At 50.3% G+C, this 22,553-nt stretch overlaps 9 protein-coding genes across 9 annotated transcripts; 5 read left to right on the top strand and 4 right to left on the bottom strand.

Annotated features, from left to right (window-relative positions):
* Nucleotides 1-1,461: 1,461 nt before the first annotated feature.
* Nucleotides 1,462-3,483, top strand: PFICI_09489 (uncharacterized protein; the record flags this gene model as incomplete). The annotated part of the gene is made up of 4 exons (XM_007838070.1): nt 1,462-1,534; nt 1,623-1,664; nt 1,721-3,078; nt 3,133-3,483. 4 exons carry the CDS (start codon nt 1,462-1,464, stop codon nt 3,481-3,483), a joined length of 1,824 nt encoding a protein of 607 aa, XP_007836261.1.
* A 650-nt stretch (nt 3,484-4,133) lies between these two features.
* PFICI_09488 (uncharacterized protein) lies at nt 4,134-5,475 on the top strand (the record flags this gene model as incomplete). The annotated part of the gene is made up of 6 exons (XM_007838069.1): nt 4,134-4,303; nt 4,410-4,515; nt 4,577-4,645; nt 4,722-4,785; nt 4,850-5,367; nt 5,428-5,475. 6 exons carry the CDS (start codon nt 4,134-4,136, stop codon nt 5,473-5,475), a joined length of 975 nt encoding a protein of 324 aa, XP_007836260.1.
* Nucleotides 5,476-5,768: 293 nt separating this feature from the next.
* Nucleotides 5,769-6,509, bottom strand: PFICI_09487 (uncharacterized protein; the record flags this gene model as incomplete). The annotated part of the gene is made up of 1 exon (XM_007838068.1): nt 5,769-6,509. One exon carries the CDS (start codon nt 6,507-6,509, stop codon nt 5,769-5,771), a length of 741 nt encoding a protein of 246 aa, XP_007836259.1.
* Nucleotides 6,510-9,570: 3,061 nt separating this feature from the next.
* On the top strand, nt 9,571-10,023 carry PFICI_09486 (uncharacterized protein; the record flags this gene model as incomplete). The annotated part of the gene is made up of 1 exon (XM_007838067.1): nt 9,571-10,023. One exon carries the CDS (start codon nt 9,571-9,573, stop codon nt 10,021-10,023), a length of 453 nt encoding a protein of 150 aa, XP_007836258.1.
* A 165-nt stretch (nt 10,024-10,188) lies between these two features.
* Nucleotides 10,189-11,966, bottom strand: PFICI_09485 (uncharacterized protein; the record flags this gene model as incomplete). Its single annotated transcript, XM_007838066.1, has 5 exons — nt 10,189-10,427; nt 10,485-11,298; nt 11,353-11,504; nt 11,566-11,734; nt 11,802-11,966. 5 exons carry the CDS (start codon nt 11,964-11,966, stop codon nt 10,189-10,191), a joined length of 1,539 nt encoding a protein of 512 aa, XP_007836257.1.
* Nucleotides 11,967-12,556: 590 nt separating this feature from the next.
* PFICI_09484 (uncharacterized protein) lies at nt 12,557-13,717 on the bottom strand (the record flags this gene model as incomplete). Its single annotated transcript, XM_007838065.1, has 3 exons — nt 12,557-12,895; nt 12,942-13,094; nt 13,160-13,717. The coding sequence occupies 3 exons, from the start codon at nt 13,715-13,717 to the stop codon at nt 12,557-12,559; spliced, it is 1,050 nt and encodes a 349-aa protein (XP_007836256.1).
* Nucleotides 13,718-15,353: 1,636 nt separating this feature from the next.
* PFICI_09483 (uncharacterized protein) lies at nt 15,354-16,430 on the top strand (the record flags this gene model as incomplete). The annotated part of the gene is made up of 1 exon (XM_007838064.1): nt 15,354-16,430. The coding sequence occupies one exon, from the start codon at nt 15,354-15,356 to the stop codon at nt 16,428-16,430; it is 1,077 nt and encodes a 358-aa protein (XP_007836255.1).
* Nucleotides 16,431-16,630: 200 nt separating this feature from the next.
* On the bottom strand, nt 16,631-18,869 carry PFICI_09482 (uncharacterized protein; the record flags this gene model as incomplete). The annotated part of the gene is made up of 6 exons (XM_007838063.1): nt 16,631-17,555; nt 17,615-17,709; nt 17,772-18,047; nt 18,099-18,437; nt 18,494-18,615; nt 18,674-18,869. 6 exons carry the CDS (start codon nt 18,867-18,869, stop codon nt 16,631-16,633), a joined length of 1,953 nt encoding a protein of 650 aa, XP_007836254.1.
* Nucleotides 18,870-21,182: 2,313 nt separating this feature from the next.
* PFICI_09481 (uncharacterized protein) lies at nt 21,183-22,346 on the top strand (the record flags this gene model as incomplete). Its single annotated transcript, XM_007838062.1, has 1 exon — nt 21,183-22,346. One exon carries the CDS (start codon nt 21,183-21,185, stop codon nt 22,344-22,346), a length of 1,164 nt encoding a protein of 387 aa, XP_007836253.1.
* Between the last annotated feature and the right edge of the window lie 207 nt (nt 22,347-22,553).

Below are 22,553 nucleotides of genomic sequence, written 5' to 3'. Positions count from 1 at the left end.
ACAATGATGTCTAGACTTTCTGAGGCTCCAACAAGACAATGCAGTCTGCGTTGAGACGTATGACATGTCGCATATTATCCATCAGTTGGCAGAGTATGTTCGGTGAAGAAGTCGCGATGATTGGGTCGACGTGGTGAGCTGGCACTGCGAAGAATGCGATGTTCAGGAGAAGAAGAAGCAAATATGCGTCATCTGTCAATGTAGTAAGCATGTGTTGCAAGATCCACCCAGATATGCCCCGTCGGCTTTCCGACGATAGTGCAGCGGCCATGGGCTGTGTGGTGAATCTGTGGTGGTCCATTTTCATTGTCGCGCATAGCCTTGTGGTCGATATGCCATGCACGACAAAGCATACAGGCTATACCATTTATGATCCGATCGCCCGAATGCCTGCTCCATATCACTGCCTACGATGACTGTCTCTTTTTTTTTTTTCAGCCTGACGAGGGAAACGGATTTTTACCCTGTTGAGACACCCATCACGTCAGACATTCATCCTTGGGTAGACATGGTTCTGTTTAGCGTCCATGGTTCCAAGGTCTCGTGAAAACTTGTGGCCCTTCAGTCGACCTATTGCCGCACGGACTACCTAGACAAGTCATAGTGTCCACTTTGAGCGATCAAAAGATTGGACTCTTTACCCGTCAGGCAGGTAGGTAGCGAGGATAGGTCCTCTCAAGGTTTTCTCGGCTGTCCAATCGCGAGACCTTGACGCATTGGGCGAGCGACCAAGAGTGGGAACTTGAGGCCTCTCCACGGAATAAAAAAGTTGAAAGCTGAAAGCTGGGAAACAGCTTTGAGCTGGGACGGCGATGACCCTCTGCCATGCCATTTTTTTAAGTATAGTGCACGCATTAGACTCGACAAATCCGGGGGGCTAGCATCGCCAGAGACCCCGGCTCGGCTCTGAGCCAATCTGAGGATGCCGTCAGCAGACACGGCACAGAGCCCTAGCAGGCATATTTGCAGGCATGTTGTAGGCCCAAGTGAAGCCGAGAGAGCACAAATGGCACAAATGGAGGCGCTGCAGCCGCTTGTCGCATTGCGCTGCTGGGTGCCGTCAGCGGGCTTTGAGGCTGGGACGTGCAGGACGACAAGGGTTCGAGCATGCAACGGGGGTGGAGCAGTGAAACACAGCCTGGGCGTCAAACGAGAGAGGTCAGTCAGGTCCGCAGCCAGCAGCAGCTTTTATTAAAAAACGCCCGCCGCCTCCGTCGTCGCCAGTGAGGTTTAGCCAGTGGGCTCAAAGTTTTCCTGTTTTCTCTCCTCCTCTCGTTGACCGAAGCAGAATAGGTGGGATGAAATGATTGATTGTTAGATCATCGTCGCTCTTTTTTTCTATTACTATTAATTATCCTACCCTCTTTCCACCGTCCCTCGTTACGCTCCTTTTGACTGTTGGTGGCTTCGGGGAGTCGGGTAATAATAGGACAGGATTGTGCGGAATTATACGTATTAAGCATGGCTTCTTTTGGGTGGAGTGCGGGGGACGTCATTGCCGTAGCGACATTGGCGTGGAAACTGTACAAGGCTTGTAGGTCCACCATTTTCACAGGCCTGTTGCTGGTCTGTCCACCACCAGTTGCTTGCACAAAATGCTAATGATCGACGGCAAAATATAGGCGAAAGTGCTGGGGATGAATACAAGTCGCTCTCTACAGAAGGTGAGAGAAGAGTCTCAACGCATATCGTGTTCCATGACTAACACGAACATCATCAGTCCGCACACTACAATCATTACTACAAGATGTTGGAAATGAGTTGAATGAGCCAACATCGGCCATACACAAGGCCGGCAAATCCAAGAGACAACAACTCACCAATTTAATTGAGGATTGCAACACCGATCTAGGTGACCTGGAGCGATACCTGCTACAATACAGGTCGCTCCACTCAGCAAAGCCGCGCTTCAGAGATCGGCTCAGGTTTGGCATCAAACCAATTTCACAAATCCGCCTCAAGCTGTCGCAACACACCGACGGCTTGAACTTATTTCTTACTCATATCAACACCTCGTCGCTTGGGAGACTGGAGCAGGCTTCAGAGACCAGCGCCGTCGTCCTTAATGATATCCGCGCGAGGCTAGACGACTTGCATCGTCAGGTCGAGTTGGGCCAGAAAGATGTTGCCGTCTTGGATGTCCAAAAGGGCTGGGAAGAACTCGAAAAGGAGCTGGTCGGAGATCGTGTGACTGAAGATGATGTGGCTTCCAATCGTGACTCCATCCAAGAGTACATCACCTCATGGCTCGGGACATCCGATCAGGAGTTCCAGGCATCTGCCTCCAAGAATAAGAGAACCAGCTCCATGACTCCCTGGTCTCCCACAGCAGCCTTTACCAGGACAGCAAGCTCCTCATCGTCGCCGCAATACTTGGCAGCCTCTCCGTTGATAAGTAGCGCTCGAGATGCCTCGTGGTCAAATCCTTACCCAGACATGTGGAGCTTTGGCGGCATGCGCGGTCCTCCTTCAAGTGTTTCTGAAGTTCCCCCATCCGAGATCGTAAGCTCTGTTGCGGAAAGCGTCTTTGACGAGTTTTCGAGCCCAAGTTCTCGGATGACCACGCCCGATATTCCAGAAACCCCATCTTGGCTCCCACACGGCAGTGACGCATGTCTAGGCGTCACCAGCCCGGCAGTCCGCTCAAACAGTGATGCCGGTATCGAGAGCTTGATGGATGAGCTTGATGCTTTCGTGCTAGACTTTAGTCGTTCTTCTACTCCGACGGGTGATTTTCCTCAAACGCCCGAAAATGAGATGCCACCGCCAGACCTCCCAGTCCCTGACGAGACACCAAAGGCAGTGCGTCCGCTTCCGTCCCCATCTCCCAAGAGACGCATCATCTCGCGGACTCTGTCCCTCACACTAGAGGAGGCATTCAAGGGCGGGTTCAAAACCAAAAGGATTCGGGGACGACTCCAAGCTCAAAGAAATGACCGCAACGAGTTGGAGCTGTGCGAGTCGACGATTGAAGTTCACTACCCAGCTGGTGCACAGTCAGGACACCTAATCAAGGTCCCCGACGTGGGTGTTGACATGAAAGGTCTTCCCCAAGATATCCACTTTACAGTGGAATTGGTGAGTCAATCATGGTGCGCAGCATTTATACTTGATATGCTAACTGTTGTCTAGAAATCACACAAACGTTTCGAGTGGGAAGGTCAGGACCTTGTCGCCACCGTCAAGATTTCATTGCTGGAATCCTTGTGCGGCTGGAACAAGGTCATTCGCACGATTGATGGCAAGGTCATTCAGGTTCAGAGGACAGAAGTGACGCCGCCGTCGTGGTCACAATGCTACCCCGGACTAGGTATGCCTCTCGAAGGCATGGGGGGACAACGGTCCGACTTTGTGATCAAGGTGGATGTCGAGTACCCAGAATCGATATCACCATACCAGGACAAGATTTTCAAGCAGATTCTCTCCCCGAAACGGAACCTGTCCCCGCGCATGGAAATGATGCTCGCGGACGGGCATAATTGAATATAATCTTTGACTGCATTTGATAATTACCAATTCGTGCCTGTGACCAAACTTGATCTTGTGACAAGACTTCCACTCCCATCAGTATATGTGAAACCCAACGCTAGCTACAACTCAAAGCAATAATGTTCTGATAATGATGTATTTTACGCTCGTCGGTATGATTACTTCCGAATGTCGTGTTCACATCAACGTGTGTACCGATGCGCTTGCGTTCATATAAGCATACCATGTTCCGACAGCGGGCCAAATGACTGTGGTTCTTCCTCGGACGTCGGCCGCCCTCCGGACGTGGTATATCGCGTTGGATAGATGCGTTCAAGAGTGAGCTCTACAGAGAGTTCACTTCAATCGGCCGAAGCTTACTTTTTACCTCACCCTACGACTTGGGCAAGTTTTCCGAGGTCATGACCCTGTACCATGAACAAGACCATCTCTAAAGGCGTTTCCGGCATTCTTCCGATGAGGGGATGAATACGCTCGCGAGCAGCGAGCGGGGTGCTTATTCCCCAACTGCCCCAACACTCCGCACGAAACGCTCTCCTCAATTGGAGGTCCGGTGAAATATAGCTTGCTCTATAGAAAATGTACACCAGAGCTGTAATATAATCAATGATTCATCTGGCCGCGGTCGACCGTTTCTTTTGATCATGTATCCAAAATTCACCGACCTGCCCGTTGATAAGAATGGCCCTCACGGCAATGCGTGGGGCCTCTGGAGCCCTGACGACCAGATTGGCACCTTGAATCTCCTGACCGATGATGTTGTAGCTCAAGCCGCCAAGGAGTGTATACAAACAGGGCAAAGAGTCTCCTTGAAGTGAGTCTTGACACCCATCGTTTTCTAGCTCCAAGTCTATATATCAGTAAATGTTGTTGCTATTGATTGGCTGGTGTTGTTACTGACTGTCACACCACCACCTCAGCTGGTCAATGGCTGGCGCATCCAAGCCTCAATTCCAGTTCCCTAGGAAGACTCTGGAGCAGACACTCATCAACAAGGCGCCACTGAAGCATGCTCATGATGATGAGGTATGTTGATACAAGTTTGATTCCGTCTCGGGCTTGGCTTGACTAAGACTCGGTGTGATAGTGGTCGTTTAATTCTCAATGCAGTTCACAGTGGGATGGCTTTCGCCATTATGCATATCAGAAAGAACAGGTTAGTATGCACATGAGAATTCAACTTTGCCAATATCATATGCATTTTATCCGAGCCGAGTCTGAGTTGTGAAAAGTTGTACTACATGGGTCGGTCTGCGCAAGATTTTGCCACCTCTTCGCATCCAAACAGTATACATCGTAGGTACCTATCAACCGTCTTGATCAGTTATCAAATGCCTAACACAATTCCACTGTCTGTCAGATGTGTCCGCCAAGGGTATTGCCGGTCGCGCCATCTTTATTGACTGGTACAGCTGGGCACTGAAAAACCACAAGACTGTCGACGCTTTTACATCGTACGCGGTGCCGTTCAGCGAAATCGCCCAGGCGCTCCAAGACCAGGGCCTGACCCTCGACGTGTTCCGCCCGGGAGACATACTCATGATTCGCTTTGGATACCTGGCACAGTACGAGACCATGAACGACAACAAGCGCGACGAGCTGGACAAGCTTTATCAGAGCAAGAAGCCGGACAATATCGGCATCCAGCCGAGCCGCGAGCTGCTCGAGTTTCTATGGGATCGGAAACTCGCGGCGGTCGCTGGCGATTCACGCTCCTTTGAGGTCTGGCCTTGCACCGAGGAACAGTGGCATCTCCACGAGTGGCTGCTGGCTGGTTGGGGCATGCCCATTGGCGAACTCTTCTATCTCGAAGATCTTGCCAAGATTTCCGCCTCTACCGGTCGATATATTTTCTTCTTGTCTAGTTCCCCAATGAATGTGAGTGAGATATGTGTTTGTATAATTTCATGACAAGACAGCTGAAATCACACCATGCAGGTGCCCGGTGGCGTCGCAAGTCCACCCAACGCTCTTGCGTTATTTTAAGGGTTCTAATCATGTCTGGATATCAATTATGAAGCGTCACAGCAAGACTTTGGGAACATATCAACAAGTCACTGAAACCAAAATGTGGTGTTTCAACCGAGTGTCTTATTCCAAAAGTACTACTTCTAGCTGAACTTTAACCAAGAATCCGTCCCAAAAAGAGGCTCGCCATCGAGCATAGACATCAACAAGTGTCTATAAGAATCGAATAAAAGAAAGTGGATGAAACTTTGTACATGAAATGCATGGTTTAGAACGTGCCCGTGTACACAGATGCAGGCAGCATCAGACCTCTAGTAAGCAGTCTCGCCAATGTAGTTGCCAGGGGGCGAGTAGCGGGCGACAACGTAGGTGGCACCATCAGAGCTGGTGGCAGAACCCATGCCGACATTGGTGGTGGTGCTCCAGACGACCTGGGTGTAGTGGCCAAAGGTCATGTAGTTTGTCGAGCTAATGGTCTCGCCGCTGTAGTCTGCCTTTTCCGAGACCCAGGCGGCGACGGCGCTCGTGTAGGGGGTCGAGTCGTAGCCCATGTACAGGTTCTCGCCCTCGTTGGAGGTGGACGAGTGGGTGAGCGAGCCCTGAGAGGCAATGGTCTCGGCCCACTCCTGCGCCTCGGCGGCCAGGTCGGCGTCCCAGACCAGCGCCGAGGTGCCGACGTCGCTGCGGGCGCTGTTGTGTGCGTCGAGGGCGTTTTGCTCGTCCGTGGTCAAGGAGCCAGAGGAGGAAGAGGCCGAGGTGGTGGCGGCGGCGGTCGTCGAGCTGGTCTTGGTGCCAGTCGACGACGACGAGTGGTACGAGTCTGACGCCTTGGTGACCGAGGTGACAAAAGAGGTGGAAGCTGCTGCCGTGTGAGTGGCAGTGCGCGTGTGAGTAGATGTGGCGGCCACGGAGGATGAGCCGGCGCCGGATCCGGGCCATGATCCACCGAATCCGCTCTCATTGGGGTTGCCGTAGGGGCGGCTGTCGTGTCTGACGCGTGCCTCGGCACCGATCAGAGCAGCGGCAATGGCCAATCCAGTAGTGAAACGCATTTTGATAAAAGTTTTCTTTGTAAAGTTGTCTCCGGGACGATTGTTAAAGAGTGGAATGTGCTGGCACAAGACCGAAAGTGTCGAAAAGACTGTAAAGTAAAAAAGAGAATGTAATAGCCCCTGGGCTGTAAGAAAGAGTGACAGGCGTCTGATTGAGCTTTGACGATGGAGATATCGAGCAAAGAATCAGAGCAATTCGAGAGCCGGACTTCTCGTATAATATATTTCTCTTCTTGTTCCCCATACTCACCAAGTGGGTCGTGAACATGATTCATACAAGGGCATTTGCCATTACTCAATCCACCCTGACCCAGAACACTTTGGTTTACGTACTTGTTCACTACCAAGCGTTTCAATGACATAGTCGTATATGAGGGGTGTGGTGGGTTTTCAATTTCTCCTTGCGATGTTCAAGCATAAACTCGCGACATAATCCTGTCGATATTAAAAAATTCCCTGCAAACGTGTTTCGGCCGAACCCTGGTCCCCGAAGCTTGTATGTAATTGGGGGATCCCGCATATCGAGTGCCGGGTTGTCAAGCCCATGGGCCGTAAAAGACGGCATGCTACTCCGAGCCTGGCCTGGGAAGTCCTGTCATAATTCTAGAAAGGTCTGGCCAGAAAAATATTCCGGGTTTCTACGTCTGACAGTGGCGCTCAGTGGCTACCAAAGCAATCTCGCTACTACCTTACTCCATGGCATTAGCCAGGGGCATGTTCGTTAGGCCCGGGAGAGCTGCTGAAGCTTAAATTATAGCGTGTCGCATACAAAGTAATAATTGAGCTGTTGCGATGAGCTAGATTTTCATGCAAATTCATGATGCTGTACAACATCAATTGCCACTTTTAATAATAGGGGCTGGATAATTGCAAGCAATTGGACCATTCGTCTAAAAAGAAAACAGACGCCCTTGGAATCTTGTCAATTTCATGACCGCTAAACTTGCGCTCTTTGCTTGGCCCTATTCGGCCCCTAGCAGATTTTTCTAGGCATCTCCTATTCCTACAGAGTGACGAAAGCCACATCGGCTGGTCCTTGGAACGCGTTCGCACAGCCAATCTAGTATGAGTCGAGTCGCTCTAGATGAGCAAACTGTTCCTACGACTTGCAACGGCGTCGTCGGCAACTAGCTAGCGTCGCATTCCGGCCCAACGGTTAGATGTTTAGCGGTATTGTGGGGGGCCTGGAAAGCCGTTGCGAAGGAGCCTCATTCCAGCCTGTGCTTTTGCACCTAATGAGCCCCAAATTGGTCGGACGAACTGCGACCATGTGGGATTTTCTCGAGTTTGGATGAGATGAGATTAGATGAGAGATGAGATGAAAGACAACGTCTCGCAAGTGCTGAGCACGGACAAATACTTCATTCGTGTTTCCCACCTCAAGTCCAAGAACTGCTTTTTCCGCGCGGTTGCTGCAGTTGTTAAACAACGGCGCCATCTCTAGCGACGCGTTCAAAAGGGATGGGAGCAAAAGGAGACGGAAATGACTCGAACTCGCCCCCAAGACACAACGGGAATACCGTTTCTATAGGCAGCCGCCCCCGATCGATCCAATTCTCAAGCCCACTTGCCGGGCAACTCCACTGCTCTCCTACGTAACATTGCAAGATCCAACGACCACAACAACTGGGCCATGGGACGAAATCCATGGATCTGAACAGACTAAAAACCCCAAGATCTCGGCAACAACCAGTCTGATGAATCATGCTACTTGCGATCAACTCCATTGCTCCCTGGTGAATGAGCAGCTCAGGAGACAGCAAACTCTCTCCCTCGCGCTACCACATGGTCTAGAACGTTCTCCGTGGACAACAGAGCCTCGATCCCATCAGTCGGCCACCAGCCCCAGTCTATTACTTCATATGTATCTCTCCTTCTCACGCAGCCTGTGGGGAATGCTCAAAGGAATGTCCGGATCCAGAACTTTTCTTCAAAGAGCGATGGCACACACATTCTATACACATTTTGAAAGCTGTCCCTTGAACAAGACAATCTCTTACGAATAGTTGACGCTTTGCTTGGTAGGGTCCTTGGACACGCCGACGGTCTTGACAGGATCGACCAAGGTGTCCAAAAGGTTTATGTGTTGCCTTTGAAGTTCGTTTCAAGGATTTCAATACACTTTTTAGGGGCCGCCCGGAATGCCGCTTTAGTTTGTGCGTCTTTCAGGATTTTCTGGGAAAGCATGCCGTCCTTTTTGACTTCGGATTTTTGTGGTTTACCTGGCTCAAAGGCGAAGATTTGATCAATATCTGATTGAATGGCCCTGGACCCGCAATTCTTCGCCGTTGAGGGTGGCGATATCAAGCCGCGCAAGCTCCCTCCAGACACGTTCGGCAAAGGACACCACGGAGTCATAGAGGGATAGGTCGAGTTTCTATACCTCGATAACATTAGGCTTTGTGCAGGGCCGGGGTCTTTGGCAAAAGCTTGGCCCCTCTCCAGGTTTCGTATAGCCAATGTTAATTCACTGATACCTATATTAAGCAGTTGGCGGCTGGTCTCGAGTCCGATACCGTAATTGGAGCCATGAAGATCAACATCGCGCATAATCTAGGTTTCGTAGTGAGTTGGCGATACGAACAGCAAGGGAAACTTGCTGCTGCTTCGGGTTAACATCGAATTGAGGAGCAGCCATAACCAAAAGGTGCTGGCTACGGTAGCTCAAGGTACCCGGACCGCTCTATGAGCAACGAAATAAGATCAAAGGCCACCAAGACGGAGAGGGGATTACAAACAACACAACTTTGTTAAAAGACCTTCTTCAAATTTAGAAAAGAAAATACCATCAATCAAGAACAAATCGACCATTTAGGGCTGGTCATACCTAGATTGACGGTGAGAAATGTGGGATTTACTCTGCTGGGCCAATGCATTCGTCATGTTTGTCTGCACCAACAGACCTCATGCATAACGGCTAATTCTATAAAAAGATCACAAACTATGTTGGGGGGTTATGCTTTTTCTTCTCTATCTGATTTTCACAGTCCGTCGTCGGCCATCTCTCCATTGACATAAAAAACCACGTCACGATTTCCAGTTACAATTCACTTGATTGATCATGTCTGCGCTCCGAAATACTCTTATTCAGACAGCCAAGAGCTACATTGACGGATTCAACACAAACACTGCCGAAGGGATTATAGCTTCGCGCACGCCCGACTGCAAGCAGATCATCCATCCTTCCAACGTTCCTCCACCATGGAAAGGCCCGCCTCGCAGCAATACTGAATACCAGGCCTGGATAGTTCCTGGATTCAAAATGATCCGAAACGTTAAACTCAGTCTCGTTGAAGGACAAGATATGCTGGTGGACGATGTGGCCTGCAAGGTCATGTTGCACCTGAGGTCTACGGGCGAGACAGACGCTGGGCCGTACGCAAATGAGTACATGATAGTGCTCAAGATGACCGACGACGGAAAGTTGATCAAGGAGATCGTTGAATTTGTCGACAGTGCTGCGGTGCGAGACATTGTGACGGCCATGCAGCAGCAGCAGGCCGCAGCCGAATAGGCGATTCGAATAGGAAATCTTATTGAGTAGACAATCTAAACTGCCTATAAAATCGAGTCTTTATTGCCGGCCGAATGTTTCTACAGTGAATATGTTGAAGCATGAAATGGATCCAATTACTGACCAGTGGTAGGTTTACAGCATTGACGTAGATATGGTGATCGCCTACAGCATGTACCTAAAAAGTGGACTCTTTTCTCCCATTGCATCCAATTGCGCTTGCGTATGGAGTTGTCGAAATTCACGTTCCGACACCTTACTCTTAGCCCTGTTCTCTCTCCATAGAAAGAATTCCATGGCAAATGCAGCAATGATTGCAAGGCAGATGAAGCCCAACGAGGTACCGTACCCTGTCGGATAGCGAGGGCCTTCTTTGTCGATAAAGACATTAGTTCCGACAAAGCCTGTTCTCAAAAGTCAGTGATGCGTGTTTCTTGCCACTGGGGATTTCTAAAACTTACTGCCAAAGTTGCCAGCCGCAAGCAGCCAGGCAACTCCCATTGATCGCTTCCAAGACGGGGCCAAGTTGTTGCTTACCCAGGACGTGGAACCCGGTAGGATAGGATAGTATCCAATCTCAGCCAGAATGATACCGAAATACATGGCCGGCATGTGACTCTTCACGTCATTTGACAGACCAAAGAGTATGCCAAATGCAGTAGCTAGGACAATCAGCGGTCCAACGATGAAGGGCATACGCCATGAGTGCTTGTCGGCAAGGCGCCCAGTTACCCACGCCGAAACACCACCACAAAAGTACGGAGGGATAGTAAGAAGTTGCGCCGTCTTTGTGTCGAAGCCAAACTGCTGGATAATTTGCGGCAGGGTGAACTTGAATGCCGCGTTGGGGGTTGCATTGGCCCAGCCAATGACGATACCGAGCCAGATCTTCCAATCGATCATCGTCTGCCCGAGGAGTCTCCAAGAGAACTCGTCGCCTTCTTGAGTCGCAGTCTGCACACCAGACATTTGCAAGCGAAGCTTGACGACGCGCTTCTCTTCTTCGCTCAGCCAGCTGCAGAGCTCGTAGCTGTCGGCAATCAAGAAGCACATGATGAGGCCAACAAAGACGGTGATGGCACCCTCGATAAGGAATATCCATCTCCACCCTGGGACACGGCGCAGTCCATTCATTTCGGCGATTCCAAAGGCCAATAGTCCGCTTAGTGCGCCCGAGAATGCTGAAGCCGTGTAAAACAGCGCCAGGCGCTGCTGAAGCTCATGCCTCGGATACCACTGTCCGACGAGAAAGACGGCGCCAGGAAAGAAGCCAGCCTGTGAGTGGGAGAAATTAGTATCATGATTTCCACGTTGAGCGACTGAAAATACCTCGAATAGTCCAAGCAATACTCGCAGAGCCACCATTTCTCCAAAGTTGTTTACTACCCCCATGCAAGCCATCACTATTCCCCAGGCCACCATGAGAAAGGAGAGCCAATAGCTCGGTCGGATCTTCTTGATGATGATGTTGGATGGTATTTCTGGCATGCGTTGGAGTTTAGCTAATGGATTTCGAGTAACATGCTGATTGACCAAACTCACCGAAAATGATATATGGGACAAAGAAGATTGTGGTCGCAATATTGTATTGATTTCCTACGAGGCCAATTGCCTTGTCCATGCCTTCAATCTTGGCATTGCCTATATTGCCTCTGTCAATGTGTGCTAGCAGGTAGAGCAGTCCCATAACAGGCAGGAGTCGGCAGTCAATCTGTTACCACACATACGTCAGAATCAACGACTCTGACAATGATCCAGAGTTCTTGTTGTACACTAACCTTTCGTGTGATTCGCTTCTGATTGGAAATTCCATAACCGCGCATGAAATCTGCGCCATCTGGGCCCAACCCAGAATACTCATCAGTGGGTTCTGATTCATTCTTCTGATCACCTTCTCTTGCGGCCTCGATCTCGTCCAACACAATCTCCTTGGTGTCTGGCATATTGAAGAGAGATATTGGCGGGCAAGGTTGTCACTGTCGAGCGCCAAGCATCATACAAAGCTTGTCACCTCGATCAAGGAAGCATGAACGTGATTTATACATTGTGCGAACAATCCTCCGTCTCCCCAAACCCCACAACTACCCCAGATTCCCACGGCTATCGAGGCTCAGGATATCTGGGGTAACTCCATCACAACAGCTGTGCGGAGAAAGTGCAAGCATAGAACAAGCCAGCAGGACTCCGGAATAGCCCCGAACTGGCCTCCGATCTTGCTGAAATCAATCGTTGTGATATCCATTCAATCCTTGCTTCAAGGTGTAAGGTCTGACGCCTGTGACCCGCTCTAACATGCCATTCCGGAAACTTTCCGTGCTAGACCCGGTGATGGCCCGCTGGTCCGAGTCGGAAGATGTCACATGTGTCAGAGGTAACTACTAACGGCTCGAGTGTCACTTACACACATATTAGACAAAACCAGCTCTGGGGAATAGATCATATATGCCTTGTACAGGTGGTGATTTGTCGCCCAAGGTCTCAAATCGGAGATGGGTGAGTACTTGTGTCGCAAAGTAAATATTCATCCAGTTATCTAATCCGAATTTTGCCGTATCGTATACCTATGAGGACGAACTGTATACTTGTGAGGACCAACTAGGCCGTTTTGGTACTTGTGGTAATGTGGCCTCATGTATGAGGCATCGGTATCAGTAGATTCCACCCTAATGTTATCCATGCCGTACATTTCGGCGTAGCGATCTTTCTGTCGGCGCCACCAGAGTCTAAAGGCCACAAGGATCAGTAGTGTCAACGGTACGCTGACCGCCCAATAAATCCAAAACGTCGATGCGACAACTTGGGGTGAGTCGCTGTCGGTAGACTCGGACGAGCTCCAGTCAAACATTGACATACTAAAGAGAGTCTGAGAGGGCTAATTAGTGAATTTCCCAGCTGCAAATTTCATGCGAAGCACTCACGGCTATAAATGTCGGCGGGAGAAAGACGGCTGTCACAATGGCAAGGGTCTTCATTGCCGTACTGTCCAACCCGGTAGCCTGCGCAATCTTGACGCTCAGCCTAGCCATGTCATAGTTGACATCATTGTCGACTTGGGCGACAAGATTATTCAACTATTACAAGTTCAACGTTAGGAATCATCTATTACAGACCTCGTTGTACTCGATTGTGTACTTACCACACTCAATTGCAGCTCAAGTCTCAGCTTGAGTGACTCTACAAAATCTGACAATTCAGTGGCTTGTACATCCATGAAAGCAAAGTAGTCCAGCAATTCTTTGTGGCCATTCTTTGCGTTCTCTGTAAGCGATGACTCTATCTCCTGGAAACATGCTGCAATACGCTCTCGGCATCGCGCATTCCATCGCAGCACATCCAAGCAATTGATGGCATTGGTTATGGTAGTATTGATTCTAGCAGTCAGAGTGATTCGCTCTTGAGGGTGTATCATGAGCTCTCGAATGCGCTTAAAGTCGGTAATCTCCATGTTGATGAGTCGCCCTGAAGCCGTGACCCCGAGAGTCCCCGATATATCCTGAAGAGTCTCGATTATCTGGTCTCTGAGCGCTTCGCCCCTGGATATGTGCTCATTGAGCAATATGACTGGAAGAAGTAATGGATGTGGCCAGGATGGAAACGCCGACTGGATTGAATTGGTGAAGCCTTCAACATGTGGGGTCACTCTCGTCCTCTCATCGCCCGCGTTGACATCTGCGTATATGTTCCATCCGTGCATAATTGCTCTCGTAGCTTCTTGACGAAATAAGTGCGTCAACGCGAGGCCGCAATTGCCAAGTTGATGCATCTGGGGCAGTTTGATGGTAATATCTGCACGGTAGCGTTAGCAAAGCCTTCGATCAGCGGTTACATTAATGATTGATCTACCGATCGATTGGAGCTTTTCATGGCCTCCTGGCGCTTTTATTGTAGTGATATGGAATTGGCCATTGTTTTGGACGAACGCTGCAAGTACCTGATGGCCAAGTTTGAAGGCTGATCGTACCGTTTCAAAGGAATCTAGAGACAGTGGAAAGTCCAAAGGGTTCCAGAATTTTCGCTGGCAGAGTAAAAGGCGAAGAGGAACACGAGGTCTGGCACCTTGCCTTTTGTGTGACAGCGCAAATTTGCCCTCATGCCCCAGCCAATCTTGAATCTCTGAGTCTTGTAAGAAGGCCTTTTGGACGAATGATTTTCCATCTGCGCAATTCTTAGCATTGGTTTCCAGGCAGTATTAAGATTGATAACATCGTTGCTGAGTAAAATCATTGTGAGAGGTAAGACGACAAGAAACAATTGGGCCTTTCACCTAGATCACTTCTGTCAATAGCCTCTACATACCCGAGGCATCCCGGAAGCGGCTCCCAGAGACTCTTGTGCGCAACCTCCGAGTGCCGCAATTGAAACATTGTTCTGGGCAATCGTTTTAGGCGCGACGGTGCCTTGATACTCGAGTTTCCGATGCTTACGTGGATGTTCCTCACACTCAGGTCGCAATATCTGCGAACCTCGTCGTTGATGCTGGTTGCAGAAGGAGCGTAGGCGCAAGCACCAGCGTCGGCGGAAAGAGTCATTCAATTCGCAAAGGAACACGATCATATCGTGGTCGGGATGTCTGAGGATTCAGCCGCAAGGTTTGCTGGCCATGCACCCCGCACCTACCATGGTGCCTCTGCAGCGCCACCACATTCAAAAGCATCTCCTCTTTTGTGTCGCCTTTTGTCTCAAGCATTTGTGATCTCGTGGTGCACTAATTATTTTACTTCTCTCGCTGTCCCAACTCTATTTTAGAAGAGTAACAGGTAATGTAGAATATTTTATACTATATAAAGAAGAAATAAATTTTCTGGTGCGCCACATTATGGCTGTGGAACGTGGCACCCTTCCAACGGGCTTATCGAGTCTGACTGTTCACACATTCTTTTCGTTAATATATACCATATTGAATCTTTACTCTGAATGTTGGGTGCTGGTCGCATCACTTTCTGGTGATACACCACTCGGGCGTAATACATCATCTCAATCACATCGTCAGAAATGGTGACCATTTCCTCATCGGCACCAAACAAAATGGACGATGGCACTTGATGGAATTCTTATGGCCTTCTGGATTTACCAACTGTATAAAAGCCTCTTGATCATACTATGTACTTGGTTCGATCCCTGGGCCAGGTTAAGCTCAATCACAGCGGATGTCTTAGCACCTGCCTAAAGTGGCAAGGACAGACAGAATGGGCCCTAGGCGATCATATTGATCCCTGACTCCAGTAAGCATGTAAACAAAAAAGAATAAAGACGAGGCCGTAAGTGCAGGTTCAGTGTTTTGAACCAAGTTTGCGTAGTTTTCCGAGATTTCAACTCAAAATCGTAGGGCAATGAGGGCATTACACACGCCATTTCTATTACTGACAACGGCCTTCTGCCTGGTCAATGGATCGCCACCTCGAATACCGCCAGCCTACGCAGCAAATGGCTCCCGAAATTTGACCTGGCAGGTCTCGGCCACTGGCAGCACACAACGCTTCCGCGGTCTATCGCCCGTTTCGGGTGATATTGCCTGGATTGCTGGAACCAATGGCACAATATTGGTCACTCTCAACGCGGGTCAGACCTGGGACTCGGTTGGCCCCGCACTGGCTCCAGAGGACGCAGAGCTCCAGTTTCGCGACATACAGGCGTGGTCGGCGACCGAGGCGATTGCGCTGTCCATTAGCGAGGGCAATCAATCTCGCATCTACTCGACCCGAGATGGAGGAGAGACGTGGGCGGTGCCATTTGTCAATGATGACGCTGCAGCCTTTTACGACTGTCTGGCATTCGATACCCCGCAGCACGGTCTGGCCATGAGCGATCCCGTCGACGGCAAATTCAGGCTTCTGGAGACGCTGGATGCAGGTCAATCTTGGGCTATCGTCGATGACAGCGGCATGCCAGAAGCATTGGATGGGGAGTTTGGTTTTGCTGGGAGCGGCACATGTCTATCAACGGCGGCTGGCAGGTGGTATCTTGCCTCTGGGGGCGTCGATCCCGGTAGAATCTTTCGCAGCGTGGATGGTCACTCTTGGGACGTGTCAAACAGCTCCATTGCCGGAGGTGCTGCCGCCGGTGTGTTCTCGGTGGCCTTCAAGGATGCGGTGCATGGTATCGCCGTTGGTGGCGACTACGAGAGCCCAAACATCACAAACAAGATCTCGGCATGGTCCGATGATGGTGGGGCCACCTGGATCTCGTCAGAAAAGTTTCCGGGTGGTTACCGCTCCGGATCTAGTTGGGTCCCGGGCTTGTGCGGCGTGGCTGTTGCTGTTGGGCCAACTGGATCCGATGTCAGCTTTGATAAAGGGAAAACTTGGAAGGGATTCGATTCTGGTTCATTCGATAGCGTCGAATGTGTTGACGGACGTGTCTGCTGGGCATCGGGTGAGGCAGGGAGGGTCGCTCGCCTAACTCTATAGCTGACAATTGGTCCCGCTACATATTCATTGATCGGGCATTTTCAAAAGCTAGATTACTGTGCTTCTCTGATGTAGCGCTCGTATCATCACTTCTGATGCCGACACTATTCATAGCGTAGTGGATCGTTCTGTAATAACTATTTGAAAAGGGTAATACTATCAGCAATGAAGCCTCTCGACCCATTGACTCATGTCAGCCCTTAGAATGACGCGTTTCTTCCATACTCGGGATCGTTCTCGCCAACGCCGCCTGCCTTGCCTGAAGTGGCACCGATTATTGGCTTGTATCCATCATATGAGCTCATTTCACCGCTGCGGCCCGTAGGAATATTGCCTTGTCCTTGAAGCACAACAACCTTGGTTCTAGGAAAGTCCGTAGCAGGACGAACCTGTCCCCTCGCATCAACGTACTCCCATCGCAAGTTCTTCTTGAGGTAGTGCTCTACTTCTTCGGGACCTAAACCAAGCATGGTGCCGTCGGCGCCTCGGGGCGCACTCCTGCGGATCATGTACATGATGTCGCGCTTGAAACGCTGGCCCAATGTGGATGTCAGAATGATCTGGGCCGTGCTCAGCTTGCCGCTGCTGCTGTTCTGGGAACAGCTTGTGCATCGACGCGGATCGTTGGAAAAGGTATAGACCTTGCCACAAAGATTCTCTCGATTGGCCGATCGAGTGTCAATTCCTACACCTTCACCCAGGTAGAAATTGATGGCATAGCTGGTGCCACCGAGGGCATATCGGTCATAGATGATGTTGATGACATAGTCATGGAAAGTCTTCTGGTCTTCGGTCTTTGCAAGTCCGGGAAGTTGGATATTGTCAATGGCAATCGATGCGGTACTCGGATACAACTTCATGATGGAAGCGCGGATCTGCTTGGCGTACTCTTCCTGGTTCAGACTCCCATTGGTATTTCTGGCCTGTTTCTTTGGAACGCATTCGGCGTAATCATAGCCGAGAGCAGTGTGGTCCCTCACTGAGTCGCTCGTATGGAGACCACCAGAGGTGTCCTTGTGGAAGGGCAAAAGAGGATCAGTGGGCTTGTTATCACCAGGCTCTGGGTGATCGAACCAGAGTTTGGGATTCAGCTTCTGCCAAATGGCCAATAAACGATCAATATTGCTGAAAATTATCAGTTGAATCCCGGCCAAGGTGCTCGTGATGTTTGGGTTTCAACGTACCAATGATGCATCCAGAACAGAGGATCGAAGGCTGCTACGGGCACATCCGAGTGATGTCCGACGCCATTCTGGGGAATAAAACCTCCAGAGTCATTCTGAGTGCCGTTAGTAAGTCATGTGCGACAAAGAGGGCACCAGTATGGCGAGAAAGACTTACATGAACGTTGTTGTGGATATACTCTAGGGACAAGAAGCGGACTTTCTTATCGACGTCCTTGCGAACCGTGGCAAAGTCGCTCCATGTCTGTAGATAACCTGGGCTGAACATTCGACTGACTGCCTCGCGGAATTGGCCACCGGCAATCGAGTACCAGTAAGGATCAGCCATGTTGTCATTTACTGCTTCCCAGTTGTTGACTCCTTGGAGCCCTGACCATTTTCCTCCAGCATCCATCACCATGCCGTAGCGGCTAATACCGCTGCTCAAATCCCACTGCAATTGTTAGAGTTCTAGTTCAAATAAAAGGCGCCAAATCTCACTTACAGGAATGGAATCAGCGCTCAGCTTCCAGGCATTATTGCCCATTTTTGGGTCCCCAAAGGCCACGGGTGTACCACTACCATCCTTCATGGGGTTCAAGAAAAGCCACAAGGGATTGGGGACATTCTCCTGACGACCACCAGGAGCTTCGATACAAAGCTGTTCATCTGTAAAGACCCACGGCAAGCCTGCCTCGTCGGAATATGGTTGCCTGAGAGCCCAATCCCAGTATGGAAGTCGCCAGCTATCAGCAGCCTCGATCCACTTGTCTTTGGCATTAGCCGACTTGGAGAAATCCATCTTCTGCAGAACCTCCTTCTTCATGATCTCCCATAGCCTTTGCTTTCTAGATGTTAATGAGTGCGACTTTACAGATGTCAACTGCTTAGGAATCTCACCTCAAACAGCAGCATGTATGGGCGGTGCCACGTAGGGAACGTGACCTGATCATGAGCACAGAATTCCTTTCCTGGGGCTGGTGACTCGCCATCCCAGGGAACTCGGGGCTCACTATGGATACCTGTATGATATGAGTAATCAGTTGTTACTTGTGGTCAAGGTACTGCAGAATAGCTTACCGGCAATCTGATAGTACCCAAGAGGATCGTCAACAGCCTTCTCTTCGAACACCCGAAGGGCGCGAACAAAGAGGGAGAATTGCTTTGTAAGCTTTGCGTCGGTACTGTCCGCAAGTTCGTTGATTTCGAGTCTCAGGGGAGGAGACGTGTACCCGGCAGGAACGGGTATTCCTTGGATTGGGTACGTAGCCGGCATCTTTGCTGATTATAGGTTGCAGATCAAATAGTCAGGTATATGCTGATGATTCTTTCTCTTTGATGGGATTTCTCTAAGCCTCTGGACCAACGTCCTATTTATGTCCAAAGATGCTCATGACAATTTGCTCTTTATTTCCGCCTGCAACGCGGCACTCCTCCTAAGCCATTCTGCGAGGCACAATGCAAATCGTGGATTGTGGATCCTGCATATGTAAGTTTCCTGCGGGACTATCCGTTCGATACAATGTGCATCAAAACTTAAAGTTTGTATCATGCTAGTCATCTTATGCTCTTGCGGCTGTTTTCATAGATGAAGTTTCCCTAGTCACATAGCCACAATAAATTTCAATGGTTTTGAGTACCTGTTTGAATTTGATTGATATTCACTTGTGAAAAGATTGTGTGGCATGAAGAGTTTTGCATCGCAGATAAACAGAGGGGTTGATTAAGTATAACGTTATTCATTGTGCAAATCGCCGCTGTCATGAACGCAACACGGAGAGAAGACTCAGCTTCTGTTCGTTCAAAAGCCCTACGCTTTGAAGTTAATGCGGTAAATGAATTAGTCTCAATCAAAAACACCCTTCCAGACATCCATCTTATGTTTCTATATAAGCCATCAGAAAGAGCATACATCAAAATGGACTTTGGTACGCCGATTATAGAAATACACCTCACATTGGTACTCATTTAGAAACGTCCCGTATGTTGGCTGTGCGGAGTTTAGAACCAAGTAACCACGTGGACTATCAAAGTATAATCATTCCCGGACGACATGCATTCGCGCAAATGATTAATACACTTCATGTCTCTCTAAACTTTCAGCCCGCACTTGTCTCACCCAGGGTGCAAAACAGACTCATAGTTGGATGATGCACAATGCCGGTAGTTGATTCTGACTTTGGCGAGACAATGTAGGGTGCAATTCCACATTGCAAGGTCTTTGCCAGACCCCATAGTTCAACACGGCTGCACCATGAATTGCATGGAGAAGAGTGCGGCTAATGGCGAAGCCGCCTGTCTATCCAAGCATGTAAGTTACCTATCAGTCTTGACATGCTTTGTCAGCCCGAGATAAGCTATATAGCTTTATGTGATCGCTAACCAAACGCTAGTCAGCCTTCTGAGTTGTCCCCCATACTCCATATCACGAGTCAATCGGCTTAATTTTGTACTTTTAAATCGACAGATCAAAGCACTACGAGCCATCATGTTCTTGTCCAACTGATTGAAGTATATAGGGATGTGAGGTATGTAGTTGTATCGCAACGTGCCATATCATCAGCAGCTCGTTTTCTACTCTGCAATGGTTGTCGATCCCACCAACATAACATGAAATGCAAGAAGCCATTCGACTTTAAGCATTCCTTCAATGGAACTTTCCTTGCGGTTCAGAGTCCAGACCTTGAGTTAGCTCAACTTGACATGGCAAATTCCGTGGTGAGCCCTTGCTTTCTTTTCGTTGCCTCCATGCCATCGGCACAGACATGCGACCCGAACTCCCGGTTCATCATTCAACGTGGCAGCTCTGCAAGTAATTTAGGAAACGGTAGTTACCCGACAGATTGAGTTAGATGTCCCGCTTATCACGCTAGTGTGTTGGGGATTCTATAGTGCCTTGAGTGCTCTAGATCTCAGAGATAATGGGTGCCAAGTCGGAGGCCCCATCGGATGATCCGAAATGCCCACCTACGCTATCGGGAGGTGAGCAAGATCCCGTTGGCATAGTGTAGATGGCCAACAATGAACAGATTAATGGGCATGCGATAAATCCAAGAATGCTGATCTGATCAGTGTGACCAATTTTTTATTTCCGATTGCAAAGATTTGTTTATTTCCGATCATTTTCCATATCGCCCCCAGATTCTCGTAAACAGCGTGACATATAGTTGTGTGTAGGCAATTAGTTTTGAGAGCGTCAATCTATTCTGAAAACACCAAGAAAAGCCACTCGGACGGATCCGAACTCAAGTTCCGATAAAGATGATCACAATACGGTTCGGAACACGGTTCCACGTGCCCATGAATTGCCGTCGATAATGCTGCCCGGTAACCGGGGCTAAGAGGCGAAATAGTGCATTGCCGCCTCAAAGGAGATCATGACGTTTACCGTCGCCAGCGAATACATATTCGCCCAAGCAGCCCTGTCGAGTTTTAGGAATGGTTGTTATATCAAATTAGAGCAATTTCCCCTACACCTACAGGAGCAAAAGTTCATTGCAACACACCATCAATTACCGCCATTGCAACTCTTTGCTTGACCACGATCAACGATTAGTACACTGTCTGTCGGATAGAGCACCTGGGAAAGATGGCAGCCACAGCCACACAGCTGGTGCAACCAGCCCTTGTCTCAGAGCTTCCCAGCAAGGAACAAGCCGCAGTCACAATTACAGAATTGCAACCAACCACATTCACACAAAGGGCACTCGTCGTGAACCATGAGAGGAAATACGAGCTGCGACAAGACTTTGCTACGCCAGCCTACCTGGCCGACCACGAGGTCAAGATCCGCACCTGTGCAGTCGGCCTGAACCAGATTGACTACAAGTCCGTCGACTACAACTTTTGCCTGCCGCAACTCCCGTGGATCACGGGCCGCGAAATGGCCGGCGTCGTGGAAGAGGTTGGCGCCGGCGTCGCGCATCTCCATCCCGGCCAGCGCGTCTGGACCTCGACCTACTACCGCGATCGCCGCGCCGGCTGCTTCCAGGACTACGTCATTGTGCCGCAGCACACCGTCTCCGCCATGCCCGAGGCCATGTCCTACACTGACGGCGCCTGTCTGGGCGTCTGCGGGCTCACGGCCGCCATGACGCTGTGGCGGTGGTTCGAGGTCCCGCTACCGTACGGCGATGCCACCTCGGACATGATGACGCCGCCCACCACGCCCCCGTGCAAGCCCGTCGACGCTGCCGCCACAACTCCCGCCCTGCTCATCTGGGGCGGCTCCTCGGTAACGGGCCAGTTCCTCACGCAGCTGGCGCGGCGCGCGGGCCTGCGCGTCGTCTGCGTCAGCTCGGCCAAGACGGCGCCCATGCTCCTGGACCTGGGAGCCGCGCACGTGGTGGCGCGCGACGGCAAGACCGAGGACGAGATTGTCGCCGAGGTCCAGCGCTACGCCGGCGACGACGTGACCATGGGCGTCGACCTCGTGGGCGCCAAGACGGCGCTCGCGACGCTGCGGTGCCTGTCGGCGACGCGATCCGCGCGCTTTGCTCCGCTGGCCTGGGCGCCCAAGGTCGAGGTGGCAGACAATATCGAGGTGCTCAATGTGGAGATGAAGCAGTTTGTCCTCAACCCCGCCTCGGCCGTCTACTCGGACCAGCTCACCCGGTTGGTCGAGGCTGGCGAGATTCGGCTCCCGGAGATTGAGGTGCTCAGCGGCGGCCTGGATGTGGTGGAAAAGGGCCTTGACAGGCTCAAGCGCGGCGACATGGCCGGAAAGAAGTTGATTGTTGACATGTTGAATTAAGAGGCATCATTCAAATTGGTATTCGGATTCATGGTTTTTCTTTTTTGGTGGCAAGGAGAGCGAGCGTATTGGGCGAAACTGGGCAGTGCAAGAATGAAACGGCGCTTGAGGAGTTTTGGAGTATCAGAACGGGAAGACACGATCCTGGAACGCGGTCATCTCAAAAAGTCATGTACCCGGCAAAGACAAAATAATGCATTGCGAGTG

This window comes from Pestalotiopsis fici, assembly GCF_000516985.1.
Source record: "Pestalotiopsis fici W106-1 unplaced genomic scaffold PFICI_Scf_6, whole genome shotgun sequence".
Lineage (NCBI taxonomy): Eukaryota > Fungi > Ascomycota > Sordariomycetes > Amphisphaeriales > Sporocadaceae > Pestalotiopsis > Pestalotiopsis fici.
The sequence above is the reverse complement of the archived record's forward strand: the minus strand, read 5'-3'. Positions and strand labels throughout refer to the sequence as shown.